We start from the raw sequence: 23535 nt of genomic DNA on the forward strand, positions 1-23535 counted from the left end.
CTAATAAAAATTATTTTTTTAAAAAAAGAATTGTAGATTTGGAAAGGACCCTTTGTTGTTTAGTCGTGTCCGACTCTTCGTGACCCCATGGACCAGAGCATGCCAGGCACTCCTTTCTTCCACTGCCTCCCGCAGTTTGGTCAGACTCATGTTTGTAGCTTCGAGAACGCTGTCCCATCATCTCGTCCTCTGTCGTCCCCTTCTGCTTGTGCCCTCCATCTTTCCCAACATCAGGGTCTTTTCCAGGGAGTCTTCTCTTCTCATGAGGTGGCCAAAGTATTAGAGCCTCAGCTTCAGGATCTGTCCTTCCAGTGAGCACTCAGGGCTGATTTCCTTCAGAATGGAGAGGTCTGATCCTCTTCCAGTCCATGGGACTCTCAAGAGTCTCCTCCAGCACCATAATTCAAAAGCATCAATTCTTAGGCGATCAGCCTTCTTGATGGTCCAGCTCTCACTTCCATACATCACTACTGGGAAAACCATGGCTTTAACTATAAGGACCTTTGTCGGCAAGGTGACGACTCTGCTTTTTAAGATGCTTTCTAGGTTTGTCATGGGACGCAGGTGGTGCTGTGGTCTAAACCACAGAGCCTAGGACTTGCCAATCAGAAGGCTGGCGGTTCGAATCCCCATGACGGGGTGAGCTCCCGTTGCTCGGTCCCTGCTCTTGCCAAACTAGCAGTTCAAAAACACGTCAAAGTACAAGTAGATAAATAGGTACCGCTCCGGCAGGAAGGTAAACGGCATTTCCGTGCGCTGCTCTGGTTTGCCAGAAGCGGCTTAGTCATGCTGGCCACATGACCCAGAAGCTGTACGCCGGCTCCCTCGGCCACTAAAGCGAGATATGCGCCGCAAGCCCAGAGTTGGCCACGACTGGACCTAATGGTCAGGAGTCCCTTTACCTTTAGGTTTGTCATTGCTTTTCTCCCAAAAGGCAGGCGTCTTTTAATTTCGTGACTGCTGTCACCATCTGCAGTGATCATGGAACCCAAGAAAGTAAAATCTCTCACTGCCTCCATTTCTTCCCCTTCTATTTGCCAGGAAGTGATGGGACCAGTGGCCATGATCTTAGTTATTTTGATGTTGAGCTTCAGACCATATTTTGCGCTCTCCTCTTTCACCCTCATTAAAAGGTTCTTTAATTCCTCCTCACTTTCTGCCATCAAGGTTGTGTCATCTGCATATCTGAGGTTGTTGATATTTCTTCCGCCAATCTTAATTCCAGCTTGGGATTCATCCAGGTCATCTAGTCCAACCCCCTGCAATGCAGGAATCCCATGCCCAACATGGGGCTCCCACGACCCTGAGATTAAGAGCCTCATGCTCTACAGACTTGAACTATCCACACAGGACTCTCCTCCCTTGAGGTTTTAAAGCAGAGGTTTGGATGGCCATCTGTCATGGTCCATGGACGATTTAGTTGAGATTCCTGCCTTACAGAGGGGGCTGGACTAGATGACCCTCGGGTCCCCCACAGAAACAACAGTAGTAGCAGAGGGGGGGGGAATTAATGCTCTTTCTAACTCGGGACTTATTTGATATCAATATTATTCATATTTTATATTTAATAGCCCCCTGATACTAGTTCTTTTTTCCTCTCTTATCTATTTCTTTTAACAAGCAATATTCTCCCCAGAAGGGAGGTGCACTGTTCCTGGAGGTACAGTCATATCTCGGGTTACAGATGCTTCAGGTTGCGTTTTTTCGGGTTACGGACCGCTGAAACTCAGAGGTACCAGAACGGGTTACTTCTGGGTTTTGGTGGTCACGCATGCGCAGAAGCGCCGAATCGCAACCCGTGCATGCGCAGAAGTGCCGCTGCGGGTTGCAAACGTGCATCCCACACCGATCACGTTCGCAACCCGAGAGTCCACTGTACTGCAATACCAGGTCTATGCATGGAGTGGATGGATCAAGTCCCTATTCCATCTCCCAGCTCCAAAAAGACATTTAATATACAGTGGTGCCTCGCAAGACGAAAAGAATCCGTTCCGCGAGTCTCTTCGTCTTGCAGTTTTTTCGTCTTGCGAAGCAAGCCCATTAGCGGTTTAGCGGATTAGCGCTATTAGCGGGCTTAGTGGATCAGCTGATAAGCGTCTTAGCGTCTTAGCAGATCAGCTGATAAGCGGCTTAGTGGCTTAACGGATCAGCTGTTAAGCGCCTTAGCGGATCAGCTGATAAGCGGCTTAGCGATCAGCTGTTAAGCGGCTTAGCGGATCAGCTGATAAGCGGCTTAGCGGCTTGGGGAAAGGGGGGGGAGGGGAAAAAACCCGCAGGAACTCGCAAGACATTTTCGTCTTGTGAAGCAAGCCCATAGGAAATTCGTTTTGCAAAGCACCTCCAAAACGGAAAACCCTTTCGTCTAGCGGGTTTTCCGTCTTGCGAGGCATTCGTCTTGCGGGGCACCACTGTATAGTCCTCAAATACAGGACATATCAGATATTAAACTGATAAGAACAGATACTACACTTGATCTTAGCCAAAAGGCCGAGACGAGAAGTCTGATACTAGTTCTCAGCGCTACACTATTTTGTTCTCATGATATTGCAAGGTTTGGGTGTAAACATCACAAAGTTTGGGTGACTTGAGAGGGTGGTTTGCAGCAGCCTTGGGAGGTAGTCTGTTGTTGATATTGCAGGCTAGGGTTCAGAACAAGGCCGGTTTGCAAAAAATATCTGCCCCCTCGCCATGCAAATCCACCATCAAGCTACAGCAATTGCTCAGTTCTGCAACATTCCTTCTTCAGCCACTCTCAGAGCACCAATCCAGGATTCAGTTGCAAACTACTGCTCTACTCACATTCATGAAAACCAATTGCATTTCTTTTTTACACAACTAAGATTAGTTAGAATGACTAAAAACTCTTGCATTTATTATTTACTCGATGACAACTATGGTAGTTTTGCAAACTGAGGTTGGAAGTCAACATCAATCAATTCCAGCTGCTGCGTTTGTAAAGTGATCTTCAAATACGCAAATTTTAGTATCTGGAACGACAGTTTGAATGTCTTGATCGCATTGAGTAGTCATTATGAATTATTAGGTGCAAATTTTATGATAGAGAACACCAGAATATGAGAGAAGCGCCTTCTAGCATAGTAAGGCAGGAATGGGGTTGTGGGTGAGCAATTTGTAGACTGCTCTGGACTGTTCAAACTGTCAATTTTGACCATGACTCAGGGCAAACATTTAATTTCCACCCAAAAATATTAGGACTTTTGGAGCACGACCTTTCTAAAAAGTATATGACAATATGAAGAAATTATGTGACAGATCTAACATTCCTCATACGTACCAAATCACATTTTAAAGAAAAGACGCAATGGAAGAGATAATAATATTTTATTTTGGCTTAAGTACTTGAGAAATGTTAAAAACATTACACTGTGTTTCATAATTTACCTGTTCAGAAGAGTTAATCAAATGAAATAAAGAACCTACATAAAAACCCTGACACCTGGGACATCCTGCCCATGGGAAAACAATTCTTTACACATGAAGCTATTACATATTACCTTTTGGTTTGAATTTTTCTTAGAAAGTCAGCTTCTGAATTAGCAAAACTGGGAGGGGGGGCACAACTCAAAATACGAGTTGGTTAAACAGATTAAACAGAAGAATTAAGGATTTGCCTTTTTAAGGCTGCAGTGCAAGATGTGCTTCATTAGGAGGAGGAAGCATGCCCAACCAAAACAAGTGGGACTCGTTTCCAAAGAAACAGGGTTAGGATTTGATTACAAAATAAGCTTTATAGAGCTCCAGTTCCTGAAACCGAACAGGGAAAGCAGAATGACAGCATGTATTGTACACATCATCGTAAGCCAGAAACCAAAGCTTATTGTGATCAAGCAGTATTCTGGTGCATAACTGCAAGGTCACTCCTGATTTCCTCCTCCTCTACTGTAAGCTACAAGGCATGTTCTTTGGAGTATTGTGATTCCAAAACCTGGAACTGTGACTTGTTTACAGAGAAAGAAAACCACAATCCCACGCCTTACTTTCTGGAAGAGGACACTCTGCAAATGTGGGGAAATGGAGTAATATAGCCATAGATATAAAATATCTCCAAAAATCATTTCATTTGTTAATACTTTTTGAATAGTAAAGCAATGGAATGCAGAAACAAAATTACAGGCGTATGCAATTCAAGCATATTTAGGCAGCTCGCAAACGTCTGCTAAGAGATCAAGGATTCCTAATATTTAAGGCTGCCATCCTATGCCCACTTGCCTGAAAAGAAATCTGGCTGAAATTGCTTTTCTGAGGACAACTGTCAAAGTTTCTAGTTCTCAGGATAAAAGTGATAAAATATGGTGTATGATAAAATGTGGCATCCATCGTTTTAAACCCTCACTGAAATGCTCAACTTTCATTATTTTCAAATCCAGATATAAAGGTTCTCCAAGACGATGGCTTTTCAGATTTCTCATATGTGATGCGAATGTCAAATATACCGTACACTAACTTATATTTTCACCAATGATAGCTTTCATCTCTGTTCAAGATACGCAAAATCAATTACCGTATTTTTCGCTCTATAAGACGCACCAAACCACAAGTTTTTGGAGGAGGAAAACAAGAAAAAAAGTATTCTGAATCTCAGAAGCCAGAACAGAAAAGAGGGATCGCTGCGCAGTGAAATCAGCAATCCCTCTTGCTGTTCTGGCTTCTGGGATAGCTGCGCAGCCTGCATTCGCTCCATAAGACACACACACATTTCCCCTTACTTTTTAGGAGGGAAAAAGGGAGTCTTATAGAGCAAAAAATACGGTAAATGCCATTAAAATATACAAATTAACTCCAGTCCGCCTTATGACACATTTGCAATATGGTTCTTGGGGCTGTTGGTTTTTTTTTACCAACTCTTTGCACTTGTGGGTCTACCGCTCTTCAACTGAAGTAACTTTTTAATGTCCCCTTGAATTAATCTACTGGTGTTGCCTATGTCAAATACAGACAATTCAGAGCTAGTTCCACCAGGTCCTGTTATTTTATTTTATTCTTGCATCACGGTAGCGATGCCAAACTTTCCAGTGGGTGTATCAAAGACTAAGAGAGTACCACACATCTGACACAAGGTTTCTGTGCCACTCTGACCCTCTGCCCTTGCCAGGCCCTCCTAATTCTCTCCAGGCATGTTACAGGATCCCTTTGCCTATGCCACTTGAGGCAAAACACCCCCCCACACAATTTTGGGCATATTTACTTGGCAAAAAAGAATCACTAAAAAGATGTTAACGATGTACGTTTCTGAATCTATGCTAAGGATGAAATCAGCTTCATAGGTGCTACCTCTTAATTTAGGACCTTTGTTCTGGTGTAGTATTTGTTATCCAGATAGACTACATTTTCACCTTGGTTTTAAACAGCTGAACTGGCATATTTAACCACAAAACTAAGAGTCTGAGAGACAACTGCAACCTGTCCCTGCTTCTAGAATATCCCAGGACCTCTCCCTGGATTTTCAACTTGACTTTTTTTATTTAAAAAAAATTAAAAATGTAAATCTCCAGACCTTTTATTTATAGAGGTACAAGAAAAAATGTGCACGCCATTTTCTACTCAATTGCTCATTTAAAAAAGAAGCTTGCTTCTGGCTTCCAGCATTGTGACCAATAAGAGCAAAGGCATTTATTGGGGTGATCTGACCTCGTGCACATTTTCCATGTCCAAAAGGATCGGAATAAATTATGTAATGTAACAAATATGCAAATCTCCTTATTTTGCATAATATATGCATTTTTCATAATGCTGCTCTTCTTGGTATAGAACGTAGACTGTTCAGACAGAAATTGGCTTATTTTTGTTTTTTTTAATGGTCCTGGCGAAAGCACCTATCTGTAGACACGGGTTACAAGTTGCTGTAAACATCTGTCATTTTCTTTGGAAAGAAGGTATAAAGTGCTCTGCAAAAGGTGCAGAAGAATAGGATAGAGAAACCTGCCCCAACTATTCTAGCAGTTTTAAATATAGCAACCACAACAATGAGGAATGGAATCAGACCACTCCACTGTCAAAGTATCTGCCAAATGGGGGGTGGGGGTGGGAAATCTGCCAAAGCTTTTAAATACAGATGCAATCGTTCAGCTATATCAAAGGTCAAAACTACATGCACAACTATGTTGTGCAAGACTCCAATAAGCAAATCGTTTCACCCCATCATTTGAGATTTCCCAGCGTTTTCTTCTTGGCATGTTTCATGCAGATTTTTACTCTCCCTCAATGGTTACTTGATTTTACCAGGTCCTTGTAAGTTCTACTGACCCTTGGCTACAAGTCTCATTCCCGTGAGTGGGTCATGGGCCTCAATGAATATATTCTCAGTTTTAAAGCAATTTCAAACGTTTAATGAGTTCTGTCGCTGACAGGTCACTCAAGTCTTCACCACTTTGGTGAGAGCAAGTAGTCTTTGGAGGCCAGCTTCCAAGTTGTGGGTACAAACGACGAACAAGAAGTAGTAAGTGGCAAAGGAAAGATGATTCAGACTATCAGCATTCTCAAGGAGCTGGAGATTCAACATGTAAGAGTGCTCTCGAATAGGATTTGAGAGTTTGAATAGACCTCTCTCTTCTAATTTTAAGGGTACTCTGATCATAAACCCTGCAAGGAGGGGCTTTAGATAGCCAAGATAACCTTTTTCATTTCTCAGACTGTGGCTCAGGACAGTTGCCCCCAGTATCTCCCCTTCTGTCTTTTTCCCCTTCGACTGCATCTTCTGCACTTGGCAAAGGCACACTCGCTTGCTTCAAATCTTCCTCCTGAGCAGAGCTGAAGCCTTTGGCGTCTAAATTCATTGACACCTCCGCATCGCTACCTTCAGTCTCTTTGGCTTCTGGAGAAACTGGCAGATTTATTGAGGCTATTGCCAACTTTGCAATATTCAGAATGGACTCCTGTGCTTCAGCAGAGCAGCCCGGGAAGGAGAGAGAATCCACTTTGGTCAGAACAGAATGAAGAGAGGGGACTTCTGTTTCCGGAAAGTCAGATCTTGGATCTTCAACATAATGCCCTGTTTGGAAATGGTCATCCACTGGGACTGACTGAAGAGAAGGAAGCTCTTCTCTTTCCTGGTCATGCTTTCTAATTTCAGCATGTTGTTCTACCTGTGACTTCTCTTCTATAGGGACATGAGGAAGAAGGGAGGGGTCTCCTTCCCTCTGGCCAGATTTTCCACTTTCAGCATCTGGCTTTGTTTGAGATTGGTGATCAGGGCTGTCACTCTTCTCATCGGTGTACCATACGCTGATCTTTGTCTCAGACTCTGCCCCTGGGCTAAGACCTAGTTCTTCACACACCATGGAAGGATCCGGGTGAGTAATGTAGCGTCCTTCCCCAGAGACACTTGTCACGTTTATATAGTCCCCTTCCTCACTGGGTGGAAGGGAAATTCTTGTCACATTTATATAATCCCCTTCTTCACTGGATGGTAGAGAAATTCTTGTCACGTTTATATAATCTCCTTCTTCACTGGGTGGAAGAGAAATTCGTGCCACGTTTATATGACCACTTTCTTCACTGGGTGGAAGAGAAATAGCTGTTGTGTTTGTATCGGCAGCTTCTGTGCTGGGTGGAAAACGTTCTTCAGAAGGTTCATGCAACTCATCTGTTTGGCATTCCTCTACGTTCCTTTCCTCTTCCTTATCCTTCGCTTCTGCAGGTTCCTGTGGCGTTAGAAGCCCACTTTCATGAACTTGTTCCTTCTTCTCAGACGGAGGATCTGCTGGCAGTTCAATAGTCACAGTGAGCAATCTTCTTATTTCATCCACACCTCCAAGAACTGGAAGGTTTTCCTCTTCCTCGGGTACCTTATTTTCACTTTCTGGGCTTCCACCCAAACCTGATTCTACCACAGTGGGAAGCTGTGGGTCCACCTTCTCTTCCCTTCCTCCAGTAGGAATGCTAGATAGAGTACTGGAAATCTCTTCACTTTTGTTCCTAGCCTCGTGGCATCCATCCTGAGCCATTTTTTCCAGGGCGAACACTTCATTACTCTGAGCGTCAGTAGCCAATGTCTCTATCAAGCTGGCGGAAGGCTTCCTAGCTGGGCTGGCTTGCGCTGATCCCGAAGGGGTCTTTAGATCACTCAGACTGGAAACACTTTCACAAGGCAAGTGCACTTCCTCATAAAGGTTATGTTTCTTCAAGTGGGCAGCCTCTTTTATCACTAAGCAGGAAATAAACAAAAAAGTGGGGAGAAAAGAAATTCAGCCAAAGGATGTGTAAGGGTGGAGAGGAAAGCAGGAAAATGACACACAATCCTAGAAAACCCAGGAGGTGGGGATTGTCCCTTCCCAAATAAATTGTTGATTTGCTGGGTTTCTGTCCTTGAATCCCACTCGTGAATAAGCTTGGCTAAGTCTAGAGGGCAGAGGGGACTGGCAAGACCAGAGGTAAGGGGCCAAGAAACACAAAGGCTCCTGCTGGATGTGGTTGCGAGAAATAGGTCAGGGACATGGGCTTGGTGGCATCAAGAGCTGGGTGGGTGAACCAAGGGGGCAGGTATTGGCTGGGTGATAAGGCATGGCTTCAGGAGCCTAGACTGTCTTCACCCCCACCCCCTGAAAAGTTCAGCCTGTTGGGGGAAGATTAAGGGTCTGGAAGACATCTTAGAAGATGGAGCAGAGTCGTTCTGTGTTGCTCCAGAGGGCAGGAGTAGAACCAATGGGTAAAAATGACAGGAATCAAGATTTCAGCTAAAGATTAGGATAAATTTTATAATGGCGAGAACTGCTCAGCAGTAGGGCAGACCATCCAACCCTGTAAAAGCTTTGAGGGTGGTTTTTTTTGGGTGTGAGGAACCCGTAGAGTCAGTAAACATCTAAGGAAGACCACCATCTAAGAAGAAACTAAATGGGTAAAGCTATCTTGAAAGCGGCTGCCAGTTTCTTACTTCGGGGATTATTATCGTTTTGTCACAGAAAGCGAAGTTACCTTTGAGGGCTTCGTCGAGCAAAGTTTGCAGCAAAATCTCTTCGTAGACGTTTTCGACTTGGATCACGTTGTTGTGCTCGGCAAAAATGAACTGCTCGTATTTCTGGAGCTCCTGTGTGGTGAGACACAATGTCAAGAGGATTAAAAAGAACCACGTCCCGACTGCAGAAAATTGGAGTACTTCCTGCATGTGTGAAAGAGGCCCAAGCCAGCTGTGTGCCAAAAGAAATTTCAAAAGAAGCGGGGTGGGGGGTGGGGATTTGCAGGAAACAGTGAGCAAGCCAAGGGAGCAGAGTTCTTTCCAACGAGGCAAGAAACCCAGAGCACTGGCTCAAGTTTGAGAGGAAAGAAAAAGGAAGAGCTGTTATCATTTGGCAAATAAAGCAAACAAAACGGACAGAATCCCTAGACTAGCTCAAGAACATAACCTGGAGATAAGGTAAAGGTAAAGGGACCCCTGACCATTAGGTCCAGTCGTGACCAACTCTGGGGTTGCGGCGCTCATCTTGCTTTATTGGCCGAGGGAGCCAGCATACAGCTTCCGGGTCATGTGGCCAGCATGACTAAGCCGCTTCTGGCGAACCAGAGCAGCGCACGGAAACGCCGTTTACCTTCCCGCCGGAGTGGTACCTATTTATCTACTTGCACTTTGACGTGCTTTCGAACTGCTAGGTTGGCAGGAGCAGGGACTGAGCAACGGGAGCTCACCCAGTCGCAGGGATTCGAACCGCTGACCTTCTGATCGGCAAGTCCTAGGCTCTGTGGTTTAACCCACAGCGCCACCCGCGTCCCTCAGCTTGGAGATAAGTCTGTACTAATAACTACTCTCTCCATCTCTCTTATCGGCTGCTTTCATGCCTCCTTTGTAAAGACAGCTACTCCATCTGCATATATTTCTTACCATTTTTGCTGTAAGGACCAATACTGGCAGAATTCAGCTGATGGCTGACCAAATTTATTGGTTGATAACATGGTAGATAGATAATGTAAGGAGTTTTATAATTTCCTAACATGCAGAGAATAATATGTGCTGAGAAATCAGAGAGAGGAGCTGAGGATAGTCTCGGGGGGGAGGGTTCGAAGGGGGGGGGGAATAATGAATATGATATGTTTTGATAATTTGTTATGTTGAAATTGCTAATAAGAACATTTTTAAAATAAGAATTCAGCTGATGGCTCCACAAGCGGAAACGACAGGCATTTCCTGCCCCCCGCCCCCTCGCCAAGCTGTATACTTGCTGCAAATTAGACACATCCACTGTGCACACATTCTCCTTCACAAAGACTATTATCTCTGTGTGGGGCATGGAATATGCGAAACAGCAGCTAACTAAGGAAAGACCTTGTTATGTACTGAGTGGAATAGGATTCAGAATGCAGCAGTCTGATTGGTCCACAGGAGCCTCCCAATCCAGGTCCAGGTGGAAGTGAATCCGCTACCTGACTGGCCTACAGGTGAATCCCGGAATCAGCCAATCACGTGGGGCCCATTGTGTAAATAATGTACTGTATTTTTCGCCCTCTAGGATGCACTTTTCCCCCTCCAAAAATGAAGGGGAAATGTGTGTGCGTCCTATGGGGTGAATGCAGGCTTTCGCTGAAGCCTGGAGAGCGAGAGGGGTCGGTGCGCACCGACCCCTCTCGCTCTCCAGGCTTCAGGAAGCTATCCGCAAGCCTTGGGAGCTCGGCAGGAGTGCCTGCCGGGCTCCCAAGGCTTGCAGACAGCAGCCTGCAGCCCGAAACCCGGGGAACGCAGCGGGGCGCGCCCCAGGCTTCGGGCAGATATCCGCAAGCCTGGAGAGCCAAGGCTTGCGGATAGCAGCCTGTTCTCCTGGACCCGTTCTGGGGTCGGGGGTCGGGGGAAGCCCAAGCTTCCCCCGCCCCCAGCCCCGCAAGCTCCGGGAGCGATGGCAAGGTTGAGCGCCACCTCGCCTTCGCTCCCGGACCCCCAGCCCCAAGGCTAAAAACGAAGCCAGGACAGCAAGCGGGATCCACCCCACTCACTGTCATGGCTTCTTTGCTCTTTGGGGCTTGGGGGGGGGGAAATAATTTTTTTTTCTTTATTTCCCCCCCCCCCCAAAAAAATAAGTGCGCCCTATGGGCCAGTGTGCCCTATAGGGCGAAAAATACGGTATATAAAGCAGACATTCTGGCGGAACCTCCATCCCTCCTCACCACTATGAGCTGAGTAAGGAGCATGAAATCCACTCTCGACTCCGAGTATATTTCAGACCTGTTGAAAGGTAAAAATCATAGAGTTGTAGAGTTGGAAGGGACCCCACCCCAAGGGTTACCTAGGGGAGTCCCCTGCAATGCAGGAATCCCATGCCCAACGTGGGGCTCAAACCCACAACCCTGAGATTAAGAGTCTCGTGCTCTCCTGACTGAGCTATCAAGCCACCTTGTGGGCTAGCAGTGTTGTGCAGCAGGCTGCCTCTTTTAAAAACATTTCACAGAACTTATTTCAAGAAGGGCAATGGAGCTTATTTCAAGTAGTTGTTCTGGCATTGCCCGGGGTTGGACTAGATGACCCTCGGTGTCCCCTTCCAACTCTAAAATTCTATGATTTTATATGTGCTTCTTGTGCCTCCTGCTTTCACGAAATCAGATCTTATGCACCCCTCCATACAAAGGAGATTGGAAAATGCAAGGAAGAGGAAATGCAAATGAATCAATTTTCCGTGCTGCCCATAGCTTATCATTATGACCAAAATGGCTCATATCTATGTGTGTATGATATTATCCTTTCATATGGCTTCATCTATGTCTAGATCAGTGAAGATTCCCACCTCCAACGAACCATGGATCAATCACTACATCTTCCAAAGTTGGTGCAGTTTGGTCACAGAATATGTAAAAGGGAAAAGGGAATGGACCCCTGGACAGTTAAGTCCACTCAAAGGCGACTATGGGGTGCAAAGATCCTTCTCCTATTGTGTGGGCAGGGTGGTCCCTCCCCCTACCTGGCCTGATCACCTTGGCAACGCCTCCCCAGGAGCGATTGGGCAACTGGCTGAGGTAGGCGGAGACCTCCAGGTATCCCACCTGGGGAAGGCAAAGCCAAGCCTATGCTGATGGAGCCGCATAGGGTCCCGGGGGCTGCGCCTGACCACACAAAGGATGCCCCCCATTTAATGTGGGGAGCGGTCATTGTGCATGTTTTGAGTGTGCAAGAGGAACAAAGCTAGCGCTCTCTTCATATTCCTCACACCTAGTGAAACAAGATGCTGTCTGCAATTCTTGTATTTTCTGTGTAGCTTCAAGGCCATTACACATTGGTACCTGCCCACTCCCAGACACTGCCACAGATTTCAGAAATCCACATTTTTTAGTATCCACTTTTAGCCCAAATGTGCAAAAGTTTACCACATATTTGGTGTATGCAATTTTATCCAAATAAGTACTACAAAGAAAGTAAGGTAAAAAGGTAAACCCTGGATGGTTAAGTCCAGTCAAAGGCGACTATGGGATTGCAGCATTCATCTCACTTTCAGGCCGAGGGAGCCGGCGTTTGTCCATAGACAGCGTTCCAGGTCATGTGGCCAGCAGAACTAAACCGCTTTTGGCTCAACGGGACACCATGATGGAAACCAGAGCGCACGGAAATGCCGTTTACCTTCCCGCTGCAGTGGTACCTATTTATCTACTTGCACTGGTTGTAGCTAGGTTGGCAGAAGCTGGGACAGAGAAACGGGAGCTCAGCACATCACGGGGATTCAAACCGCCGACCTTCTGATCGGCGAGCCCAAGAGGCTCAGTGGTTTAGCGCACAGCGCCACCTGTGTTTATAGCTCCCGTGAGGCCACAGAATATAGAGGGTTGTCAAAATGTGAAACTCGTCTGCTTGTATGGCTGTGATCAGGAATACTGTTTGGGGTGTGGCGCACTTGCCCCTCTCCATCCTGCAAGCTGTTGTTGGCCAGTGCCAGACCACAAAAGTATCTTCCCACCCCGATCATTCTTCCGATTGCAACCCCTTGTGTTTTGTAATAGAAGTCATTGCCAGAAATGCATATATTTTGTAATATTTTGAAAATTTCAATAAAGAAGGGGAAAGGGTACTGTCTGTATTTGAGAAACGCATCCTAAAGACAGAACATATTTCTTTGGCTCCAAGAGCAGGAAAGGAGGATGACCGAGGCTTCATAAGCCCATTCTGTGATTTAAAAGACATTGTAATATTTTTTTTGGAGGATGGATGGCGGCTAACAGATTGAGGTTGAATCCTGACAAGACAGAAGTACTGTTTTTGGGGGACAGGAGGCGGGCAGGTGTGGAGGATTCCCTGGTCCTGAATGGGGTAACTGTGCCCCTGAAGGACCAGGTGCGCAGCCTGGGAGTCATTTTGGACTCACAGCTGTCCATGGAGGCGCAGGTCAATTCTGTGTCCAGGGCAGCTGTTTACCAGCTCCATCTGGTACGCAGGCGGAGACCCTACCTGCCCACAGACTGTCTTGCCGGAGTGGTGCATGCTCTGGTTATCTCCTGCTTGGACTACTGCAATGTGCTCTACATGGGGCTACCTTTGAAGGTGACCTGGAAACTACAACTAATCCAGAACACGGCAGCTAGACTGGTGACTGGGAGCGGCCGCTGAGACCATATAACACCGGTCTTGAAAGACCTACATTGGCTCCCAGTGATTCCGAGCACAATTCAAAGTGTTGGTGCTGACTTTTAAAGCCCTAAATGGCCTCGGTCCAGTATACCTGAAGGAGCGTCTCCAGACTTTTAGAAGATATCTGAAGACAGCCCTGTTTAGAGAAGCTTTTAATGTTTGATGTATTACAGTATTTTAATATTTTTTTGGAAACCACCCAGAGTGGCTGGGGAAGCCCAGCCAGATGGGCGGGGTATAAATAATAAATTATTATTATTATTATTATTATTATTATTATTATTATTAAAATGCCCATTCACAGTGATAAGCCCAGTAGCTTCAGTATGCAAATCCTTCCTCTCCTTTCAATTCAAACACAGGTATTGTAACTTACCGGCTTACACGTTGAAGCCAATGTCCGCTGAAGTGTGGGCAATGAGATTTGGACCAAGGCATCCTGAAATATCTTTTTCCGGGCGGTACTGCTGTCATAGTCATATTGCTGTCAATTTAAAAATAAATAAATAGAATCAGCTGCGAGATCTGAATGTGCTGGAAAACATCTCCCAGCTTTCTGCACAAAATCAAAGTAAACCCCATCCAAAATCAGTGCACAAAGGCAATCGTGGTTTCTTTTCAAACTGTTCCAGGAAGTCTTTGGAAACAGTTGCTTTAACCAAGACCCTTCTTTTGTTCTTGCAAAGTATAATGTGCACGATCTATAAAATCCATGTTAAATATAAATGTGTGTGTGTGTGTGTGTGTGTGTGTGTGTATAAGAAGTGAACACACACACCTCCTCAAAAGACTGCTTGTTCTATCACACATGACTCACTTATCATAAGTGTTATTAATAAAATAAGAAGCATCCGATGCATTTTTTATTACATTTATTCTACCTTCACACAGCAGCTCCTTACCAACGTTAAGAAATGGAAACGCATGTCCAGGCTATACATTAATAGAAATTTAAGGAATGTACCTTTTCTCCTAGGCTTCTGATAGACCAAGATGATAATTTATTTTTAAACTGTAAGTGTGCTGTCGTATCTTCCTGAGGCTGTTAGTGGGGGGTTGCGGGAATTGCTCTGTGTGTGTGTGTGTGTGTGTGTGTGTGTATGTGTGTGTGTGTGTGTGTGTGTGTGTATTAATCTGTGTTTTTGCATGGAGATGTTCATTTTTTAGTGTTTTGTGTTTTTCAAACATATGTTTGAAGCTGCTTGGAGACCTCCGGGTAACAAGCGTCGTGATACGGTGGTTCTCAAACTTTTTTTTTTCTCAGGGCCACAATAAAAATTTGATTTGCGCCATGCCAAATTTTTAACTGTTAAGAAATACAATGGAAAACAAAAAGAAACAACTCCCAGCAGTGCTTGATTTGTAACATAGAACACAACTACTTTATAATATGAGCATGTTTCTGAAAGTATTATGCTTGTCTGTTCCTAAGAGGACAATGCAACTACGTAAGACCATGATTCAGTCCCAAAATATATTATAAACAAGCCTGAAATGTTTAAATATCTCTTTGATTGTCCTTGTGTCTTCCCACCCCACTTGCCATCCTCTCCTGCCACACCCTTTTGCGAACCACTGGTCTAACAAGTCTAAATGTGGTGATATATATAATTATAATAGACACTACACCCCTAGATTTCCCTTGCAGAGGACTGGAATAAGTAAATAAACAGCATACCTTAAGAACACGGAGTTTGACTTTCTCAATGGCTGTTGACACTTTGGCCGCATCCCTATGATGGCTTAGACTCAGCAGGTGATCAAAGGTATATACAGCATTTTCCATAAGCTATAAACACATTGAGAGACAGAGGCCATAATTATTTGCCTACAAAATTCCGAGAGTCACCATGGTGAACCTATCAGTCGACATCAACCTCAAGGCACTTCTGACAAAAGCACATCATCATCTTGGTTCTGTCAGAGACTCTACGGCTTAATTCAGGAGCCTTGTGGTCTGGGGATGGGATCTAGCCTGGTGATTATTGTGAATCCTCTGTGAATCTTCTTCAGGCACAGAAGGGAACAGTGACATCTTCAGCGATGGGCAGGCAAGATGAAGTCTTTGCATCAATCTGGTCTGATATACAGGTGAAACTCGGAAAATTAGAATATTGTGGAAAAGTTCATTTATTTCAGTAATTCAACTTAAAAGGTGAAACTAATATATGAGACAGACTCATGACATGCAATTGCAATCTCCTGGTAGATGGCTGCGTTGACCTTGGACTTAATGAAGCACAGTGGACCAACACCAGCTGATGACATGGCTCCCCAAATCTCTTTTCTGATGAGAGCAGCTTTTGCATCTCATTTGGAAACCAAGGACCCAGAATCTGGAGGAAGAATGGGGAGGCACACAATGCCAGATGCTTCAAGTCCAATGTGAAGTTTCCACAGTCTGTGTTGATTTGGGGAGCCATTTCATCAGTTGGTGTTGGTCCAATGTGCTTCATTAAGTCCAGGGTCAACGCAGCCGTCTACCAGGAGATTTTGGATCACTTCATGCTTCCTTCCGCAGATGAGCTTTATGGGGATGCTGATTTCATTTTCCAGCAGGACTTTGTCACCTGCCCACACTGCCAAAAGTACCAAAACCTGGTTCAGTGCCCATGGGATTACTGTGCTTGATTGGCCAGCAAACTTGCCTGACCTGAACCCCATAGAGAATCTATGGGGCATTGCCAAGAGAAAGATGAGAGACATGAGACCGAGCAATGCAGAAGAGCTGAAGGCTGCTATTGAAGCTTCCTGGTCTTCCATAACACCTCAGCAGCGCCACAGGCTGATAGCATCCATGCCACGCCGCATTGAGGCAGTAACTGATGCAAAAGGGGCCCAAACCAAGTACTGAGTACATGTGCATGCTTCTACTTCTCAGAGGTCCAATATTGCTCTATTTGCAGTCCTTGTTTTGCTGATTTCATTTAATATTCTAATTTTCTGAGATTGTTAATTTGGGGTTTTCATCAGCTGTACACCATAAACATCACAATTATTACAAATAAAGGCTTGACATATGTCGCTTTGCAGATCATGAGTCTATCTCATATATTAGTTTCACCTTTTAAGTTGAATTACTGAAATAATGTCATCAGCTGAGCCATGTCATCAGCTGGTGTTGGTCCACTGTGCTTCATTAAGTCCAGGGTCAACGCAGCCGTCTACCAGGAGATTGCAATTGCATGTCATGAGTCTGTCTCATATATTAGTTTCACCTTTTAAGTTGAATTACTGAAATAAATGAACTTTTCCACAATATTCTAATTTTCTGAGTTTCACCTGTAGTTTCCATTTGCTTGACTTTCTTCCCTCGCCTGATACAACAGTGACTTCTATATTCTTCACTTCCTGCTCCAGTAACTGAACTAAGAGCTTAGGGACCTTGGCTTAGAAGGCACACACTCCAGATCTGGATTTCTGAGACGGCTGGTCAGAATGCTGGTTTGGCTCTGACGGGGCGAACCGTTTTCCAGATAGCATTTGGGAGTGCTTAACGCCTTAGAAATCAGTACTACCCCACTGGAAATTGGCCAGTAATCTGAATGTGTGTCGAGCCACTGACAACACTAAGGGGTGGACGCACCAAGACCAAAAACTAGGCTGACTGTCAAAATAAATGTGAATTTTACAGTACCTCCTGCATGACGTTCTGGGTCATCTGAATAACCAAGCCAATATCATAGAATTTGAAGCGGCTCTTGAGGTCCTGCAGTTGCTCTTGAAGGAAGTCGACTTTCAGATAGCAAGGTTCCATTTTCACAGAGTCGTAGGGCAGGCTTGTCAGGTGCTTCACGTTCTGTCAGGAAGACAGCATCCACAGGTTTTCAGTAATGTTTATGCAACTACTTTGCGCTGGTGAAACGCAGTGGCTAAGAGTGTTATCCCAGGCAAAGAACTGATGGCTCAGGAACCCTGAAGATCCAGTGGCAATGACTGTGTGGTAATGAATCCAGTGGTAATGAATGACTGATCCAGTGGTAATGACTGTGTGAGTGCCTGGAGGCGGTTGGAGGATGGATGGCGGCTAACAGATTGAGGTTGAATCCTGACAAGACAGAAGTACTGTTTTTGGGGGACAGGAGGCGGGCAGGTGTGGAGGATTCCCTGGTCCTGAATGGGGTAACTGTGCCCCTGAAGGACCAGGTGCGCAGCCTGGGAGTCATTTAGGACTCACAGCTGTCCATGGAGGCGCAGGTCAATTCTGTGTCCAGGGCAGCTGTTTACCAGCTCCGTCTGGTATGCAGGCTGAGACTTTACCTGCCCGTGGAGTGTCTCGCCAGAGTGGTGCATGCTCTAGTTATCTCTCACTTGGACCACTGCAATGCGCTCTATGTGGGGCTACCTTTGAAGGTGACCTGGAAACTACAATTAATCCAGAACGCGGCAGCTAGACTGGTGAATGGGAGTGGCCGCCGAGAGCATATAACACCGGTCTTGAAAGATCTACATTGGCTCCCAGTACATTTCCGAGCACAATTCAAAGTGTTGGTGCTGACCTTTAAAGCCCTAAACGGCCTCGGTCCAGTATATCTGAAGGAGCGTCTCCACCCCCATCGCTCAGGCCAGACACTGAGGTCCAGCACCGAGGGCCTTCTGGCGGTTCCCTCACTGCGAGAAGCCAAGTTACAGGGAACCAGGCAGAGGGCCTTCTCGGTAGTGGCGCCCTCCCTGTGAAACGCCCTCCCAGCAGATGTCAAAGAGAACAACAACTACCAGACTTTTAGAAGACATCTGAAGGCAGCCCTGTTTAGGGAAGCTCTTAATGTTTGATGTATTACAGTATTTTAATATTTTTTTGGAAGCCACCCAGAGTGGTTGGGGAAGCCCAGCCAGATGGATGGGGTATAAATAATAAATTATTATTATCATCATCATCATCATCATTATTATTATTATTATTATTATTACCTAACAGCCAACAGAAGGCAGAGTTGGGCTTCTTAGAATGTCAGCCCCATAGAATAGGTCAACCAATAATGCGACTGATCCATTATTGGCCTAGTTGTCATTGGGTTAGTTATCTTGATGTCATAAGGATAATGCAAATAAGCTAAGTAGTTGAGTGATAAGGGGCTCATAGCCTCAAACTAAACTTCAAATTTGCCACCACAGGGAACTTTCCTCCCAATGTGAACAGCAGGCACATGGTGATGGCAAGTCTGATCAAGACAAAAGCAGAGGCAAAGGGCAAAAGATCCTCTACCCAGATGCCACTATCTTAATGCCCAGTATACCCAAAAGAGCGTCTCCACCCCCATCATTCAGCCCGGACACTGAGGTCCAGCGCCGAGGGCCTTTTGGAGGTTCCCTCACTGCGAGGTGAGGTTATAGGGAACCAGGCAGAGGGCCTTTTTGGTGGTGGTGCCCACTCTGTGGCAAGCCCTCCCATCAGTTGTCAAGGAAATAAACAACTACCAGACTTTTAGAAGACATCTGAAGGCAGCCCTGTTTAGGGAAGTTTTTAATGTCTGGTGTTTTACTGCATTTTTAATATTCTGTTTGGAGCCACCCAGAGTGGCTGGGGAAACCCAGCTAGATGGGCGGGGTATAAATATGTTGTTGTTGTTGTTGTTAATATTATTGCTCCCAACTAGCTACTTGCTTTCTGTAAATGTAAACTGGCAAGGGCAAGCTACAGGACAAATGCCATAAACAGTATGACCCTGAGATGATCTAAGAATTGTAATTCCAAGGTAAGTAATCAGTATATACTATCGCAGCCTTTACAGTTATGTACTTTGGCTCTTTCTGAGCCTTTGAGCAGGAAGATAATGGCTGCAGACAAACAAATGACAATTACGGCTTATGGAATGTAGCTTAGCATTTGTAACCCTGTTCACTAGGCTTCTCGACAGGCATCAATATTCCCTTATCCTATTCCTCCTGAAAAGAATCCTGTGAGACAGGTTACTGTTACTTTTTGGGTGAACAGGTGGGGACGGAACCAAAGGTCACATCACGTGGCTATCATACCTCTTTCAGCTTTCCAATGTCGTTTGTCTCTTGGAAATTTTGGCTGATCTCGTTGACCTCTTTTTCAAAGAGAAGACGGACTTCACTGAACCCAGAGCTCACTGGGCCCATGAGCTCCTCCAGGATGGAGGACAGAAAGGGCTGGATGCTCTCGCTGCAACATGTCTGGATGGGCTCAGATATACTCTCTGAAAGTTTAAGGCAGGCCGGAGTTAGAGGCTCCAAGGACAAGAAAGACTATCAAAATCCAAAGGACACCTAAAGGCATTTATCAGTGAGGTCCCAACTAAAGAAGAATGGCAACTTAAGTCGACAGCATATGCACAACTCGCAGACTTAACATATAGAATAAGAGAACAAGAAGAACATAGGTTTAAAGAAGATTGGAAAACATTTGTTGAATTTATGGAAAATAACTGTGTAAAGCTGAAAATGCTGGCAGCATTAAGATAAATTCAACAGTGTAAATACGGCACCGTCTTTTTCGCTCTATAAGACGCACCAGACCACAAGACGCACCTAGTTTTTGGAGGAGGAAAACAAGAAAAATAATATTCTGAATCTTAAGAAGCCAGAACAGCAAGAGGGATCGCTGTGCAGCGAAAGCAGCAATCCCTCTTGCTGTTCTGGCTTCTGGGATAGCTGCGCAGCCTGCATTCGCTCCATAAGACGCACACACATTTCCCCTTACTTTTACTTTTTAGTAGGGAAAAAGTGAGTGTTATAAAGCAAAAAATACGGTAAGTTATGACGGATGGAATAATGGAATACTGAATAGTAGAGTTTCTGAAAATATGCAAGGATTTATGATATGTAAAATGAACCATGGAAAGAGAAGGAGGGAAGTCACTTTAGGGAAGTGTAACAAAGGATGAGGGAAGTCTTTAGGATGAAAAATTAGTATTTTAAATTGTAAAACAGAAATTTAATACACACACACACACACACACACACACACACACACAGTCATACCTTGGAAGTCGAACGGAATCCATTCTGGAAGTCCATTCGACTTCCAAAACATTCGGAAACCAAAGCGCAGCTTCTGATTGGCTGCAGGAAGCTCCTGCAGCCAATCGGAACCTGCAGAAGCCCAGTTGGACGTTCGGCTTCCAAAAACAGTTTGCAAACCAGAACAGTCACTTCTGGGTTTGCGGTGTTCAGGAGCCAAAACGTTCGGGAACTAAGCTGTTCCAAAAGCAAGGTACGGCTGTATATAGTCATTTATCAGTGACAGATTAATCGATACACAAACCTTTTTCTTTATCCTGCACATCGTGAGAATATGCAGATTGTGTCTGGCTTAGTTAGCAGTGTCTCCCATTGAGTTCTATAGATCAAAGTAATAGGACTGCACTATGAAGTACAGTTGTAACTCTTGACTCTCAATCCAGACACTGGAATCACTGGCAACAAGGGCAGCTCTTGTTCCATGGGACTGGAACAGTGCCTCTCTATGCGTTCTGAGAAAAGGATGCATCAAGCAGACTCTCACACAAACAAGCATATTGCACATCATGCGCACAAGCATTTTACAATATCCTTGTTCAACATGACTAGGGGAGGAAAGAGTCTGACAACTACCAGATCTTTCCTATGCTGACACTCTTGATTCAGTTTCTTAGTCATGATGTAAAGAGAAGGGGGTAACAACAGGAGAATTATACATGTAGTTTTGCAAAACAAGCTAGTTGATTGGCTACCAGCAAAATAGCAATGTAGGTGAGATGCAACTTGTAAACTTCATACTGTAATCAAAATTTCTGAATGTTTCTTTTACTCGATGTGAAAGTCTGGAGCTGCTGATTTCTTAGCCCAGTGTGCTATCACTGTATCCATTCCACAAAACATTAACACTTAGAAAAGGTCTATAATTATGGTAACCCTTGGGCGTATTTAGGCTTGTTCAACTCCCTTTGATGAACAAGAATGTAGCTTTTATTTCTGACTGGCCAGCCCAATTTAAAATAAGCTGCAAGCTTTAAAACTATGGATTAGTTTATTATTAAGTACAGGGAATCAAGGCAAAACAAGACGTCCAAGATACAGAGGCTGTTCCATTCCTATTAAGCCTTGGTGACTTGTTGCTGTGAAAACAAAGGATACTTCTAGACCACATCGTGTAAACTGTACTCCAGTTCAATTCAACTGAAATCTCCCAACAAAGAAATGGCTAATGGTTACAGAAAGAACTGAAGGATGAGGTCACTAATATATTTTTACTATCAAAGGTAACATAGGCAACACCCATCACCAACTGGGAATTCTGACTGGGAATTCTAAGTGAAGTTTGTGCCCTCACACACATTATACGATGGAAATGAAATGTGTAGTGTATTCAACATGCCGGACAAAACTGGAGGAGGACGCCCTTTCACTAAAAGGCACAAAGGTGGTCCTACTTCATCTTTCCATAATACAAGGAGGAAACCACCAATTTGGATTCAACCAACCCGATGAGGGTTTAATAACCATCTAACTAAAGTTTAAGGGGAAGAAAACATTATAAGCAGAAAGTAAAAGACGTGTTTTCTTGGAGTTAGTTCATATTAATGCAAGTGAACACAAGATCCATTTCGTGTCTCCAAAGATCCATTCGTGTCTCCAAAGTAAACCTCCAAGATCCATTGTTCTTTATTGATCTGGTCACCTGAATGGACCCCCCCCCCAAAAAAATAATAATATGTGCCCTGTCTTGTAGGCTTATCGTGTCACTTTCCTGCCAGCTTGCAATAGAGTAACATACTTTCCAGAAGGCAAAGGAAAAAGATTTTTACATGTGAACACACCCTACGTCAAGCAGTTTTCTGGGGATAAGCCTCTGAATCGTGCTGTCAACTCCCGTGTCTCCAAAGTATGACGATGGAGCAATTCTTAACCAGTTCATAGATTGGAAATTTGCCATGTAGCTTTTGCCCAGTGCATAAATCTTAGGTTTGCAAACTAGTTTTATTAGTTATGCTCCTGTGACCTTCACACGTAACAATTTAGCAGGTAAATTTCTCCTTATCACAGTTTCTCCAAGCCAAGAAAAAGTTTCACGTGCAAATTTTTCCTCTAGTGGGCAAAGGAGTAGAAAAATACTGATTTTTAAACAAAATCCTTCTATTTAAGATTAGAACAGGCTTTCTAGGGCAGGCCAAAGCCCCTACCCACACTGGCAGAGGAAGCGGGTGCGGTGGGTGCGGACCGCCCCGGATGTCATCCCTGGGGGGGGTGACATCGCACGCCACCCCCCTGGGACGCTCACTGTTTGCGGTGGCCTCCTGGGATGCTAGCCACGCCTCTGCACACCCATCAAGTACTCTGTTCTCACAGTGGCCAACCTGATGCCCATGTGTCACAGGAGGGGGGGGCTCCCCAACCAAAGGAATGCACAAGGCAGAGAGTTACTGTATTTTTCGCTCTATAAGATGCACCGGACCATAGGACGCCCCTTGTTTTAGAGGGGGAGAACAAGAAAAAAAATTCTCCCCCTCTCTGCTCAGCGCCCCTTCAGCGAAGCAGCAGGAGAAACAGAGCCCCTTCCATTTCTCCTCCCACTTCGCTGAAGGGGCGCTGCGCAGCTCTCCCTCTCTGCTGAAGCCAGGAGAGTCTTGCTCTCCTGGCTTCAGCAAAAGGAACCCGAAGCCTTCGGAGCGCAGCGTGAGTTCCCGCTGCGCTCCGGAGGCTTCAGGCAGCTATCCCTGAAGCTTGGAGAGCGAGAGGGGTCGGTGCGCACAGACCCCTCTCGCTCTCCAGACTTCAGCGAAAGCAACGCGAAGCCTCCGGAGCGTGGAGGGAGCGCTCCCTCTGCGCTTCGGAGGCTTCGCGTTGCTATCGCTGAAGCCAAGGAGCCTGCATTCGCTCCATAAGACGCACACACATTTCCCCTTAATTTTTGGAGGGGAGAAGTGCGTCCTATAGAGCAAAAAATACGGCAACTCTTTAATGTCAAAGTTCTGAATACCCCAACACACCAGTCTAGCATCTAGGCAGCTATTCCCAGATCTGTGCTCTGCGGAGCAGTT

The 23535-nt window shown here is 45.1% G+C and overlaps 2 protein-coding genes across 2 annotated transcripts in view; one reads left to right on the forward strand and one right to left on the reverse strand.

Annotated features, from left to right (window-relative positions):
- Positions 1 to 4515, forward strand: part of LOC308480524 (carboxyl-terminal PDZ ligand of neuronal nitric oxide synthase protein-like) — a 132382-nt gene extending 127867 nt beyond the window's left edge. Inside the window, exon 11 of the transcript XR_013988118.1 lies at positions 4389 to 4515. The gene's annotated coding sequence lies outside the window, so the exon portion shown is untranslated. The remainder of the gene's footprint in view (positions 1 to 4388) is intronic.
- Positions 4516 to 5502: 987 nt separating this feature from the next.
- The window catches only part of NIBAN1 (niban apoptosis regulator 1), a 98703-nt gene continuing 80670 nt past the window's right edge, over positions 5503 to 23535 (reverse strand). The window contains exons 9-14 of the mRNA XM_081012097.1: positions 19526 to 19713; positions 17187 to 17348; positions 15228 to 15338; positions 13926 to 14033; positions 8932 to 9043; positions 5503 to 8164 (exon numbers count right to left, since the gene is read on the reverse strand). Of these exons, the coding sequence (XP_080868223.1) occupies positions 6639 to 8164; positions 8932 to 9043; positions 13926 to 14033; positions 15228 to 15338; positions 17187 to 17348; positions 19526 to 19713 (2207 nt within the window). The 3' untranslated portion in view covers positions 5503 to 6638. The remainder of the gene's footprint in view (positions 8165 to 8931; positions 9044 to 13925; positions 14034 to 15227; positions 15339 to 17186; positions 17349 to 19525; positions 19714 to 23535) is intronic.

The sequence above is a fragment of the Podarcis pityusensis genome (genome assembly GCF_964106645.2).
Source record: "Podarcis pityusensis genome assembly, chromosome: 6".
Lineage (NCBI taxonomy): Eukaryota > Metazoa > Chordata > Lepidosauria > Squamata > Lacertidae > Podarcis > Podarcis pityusensis.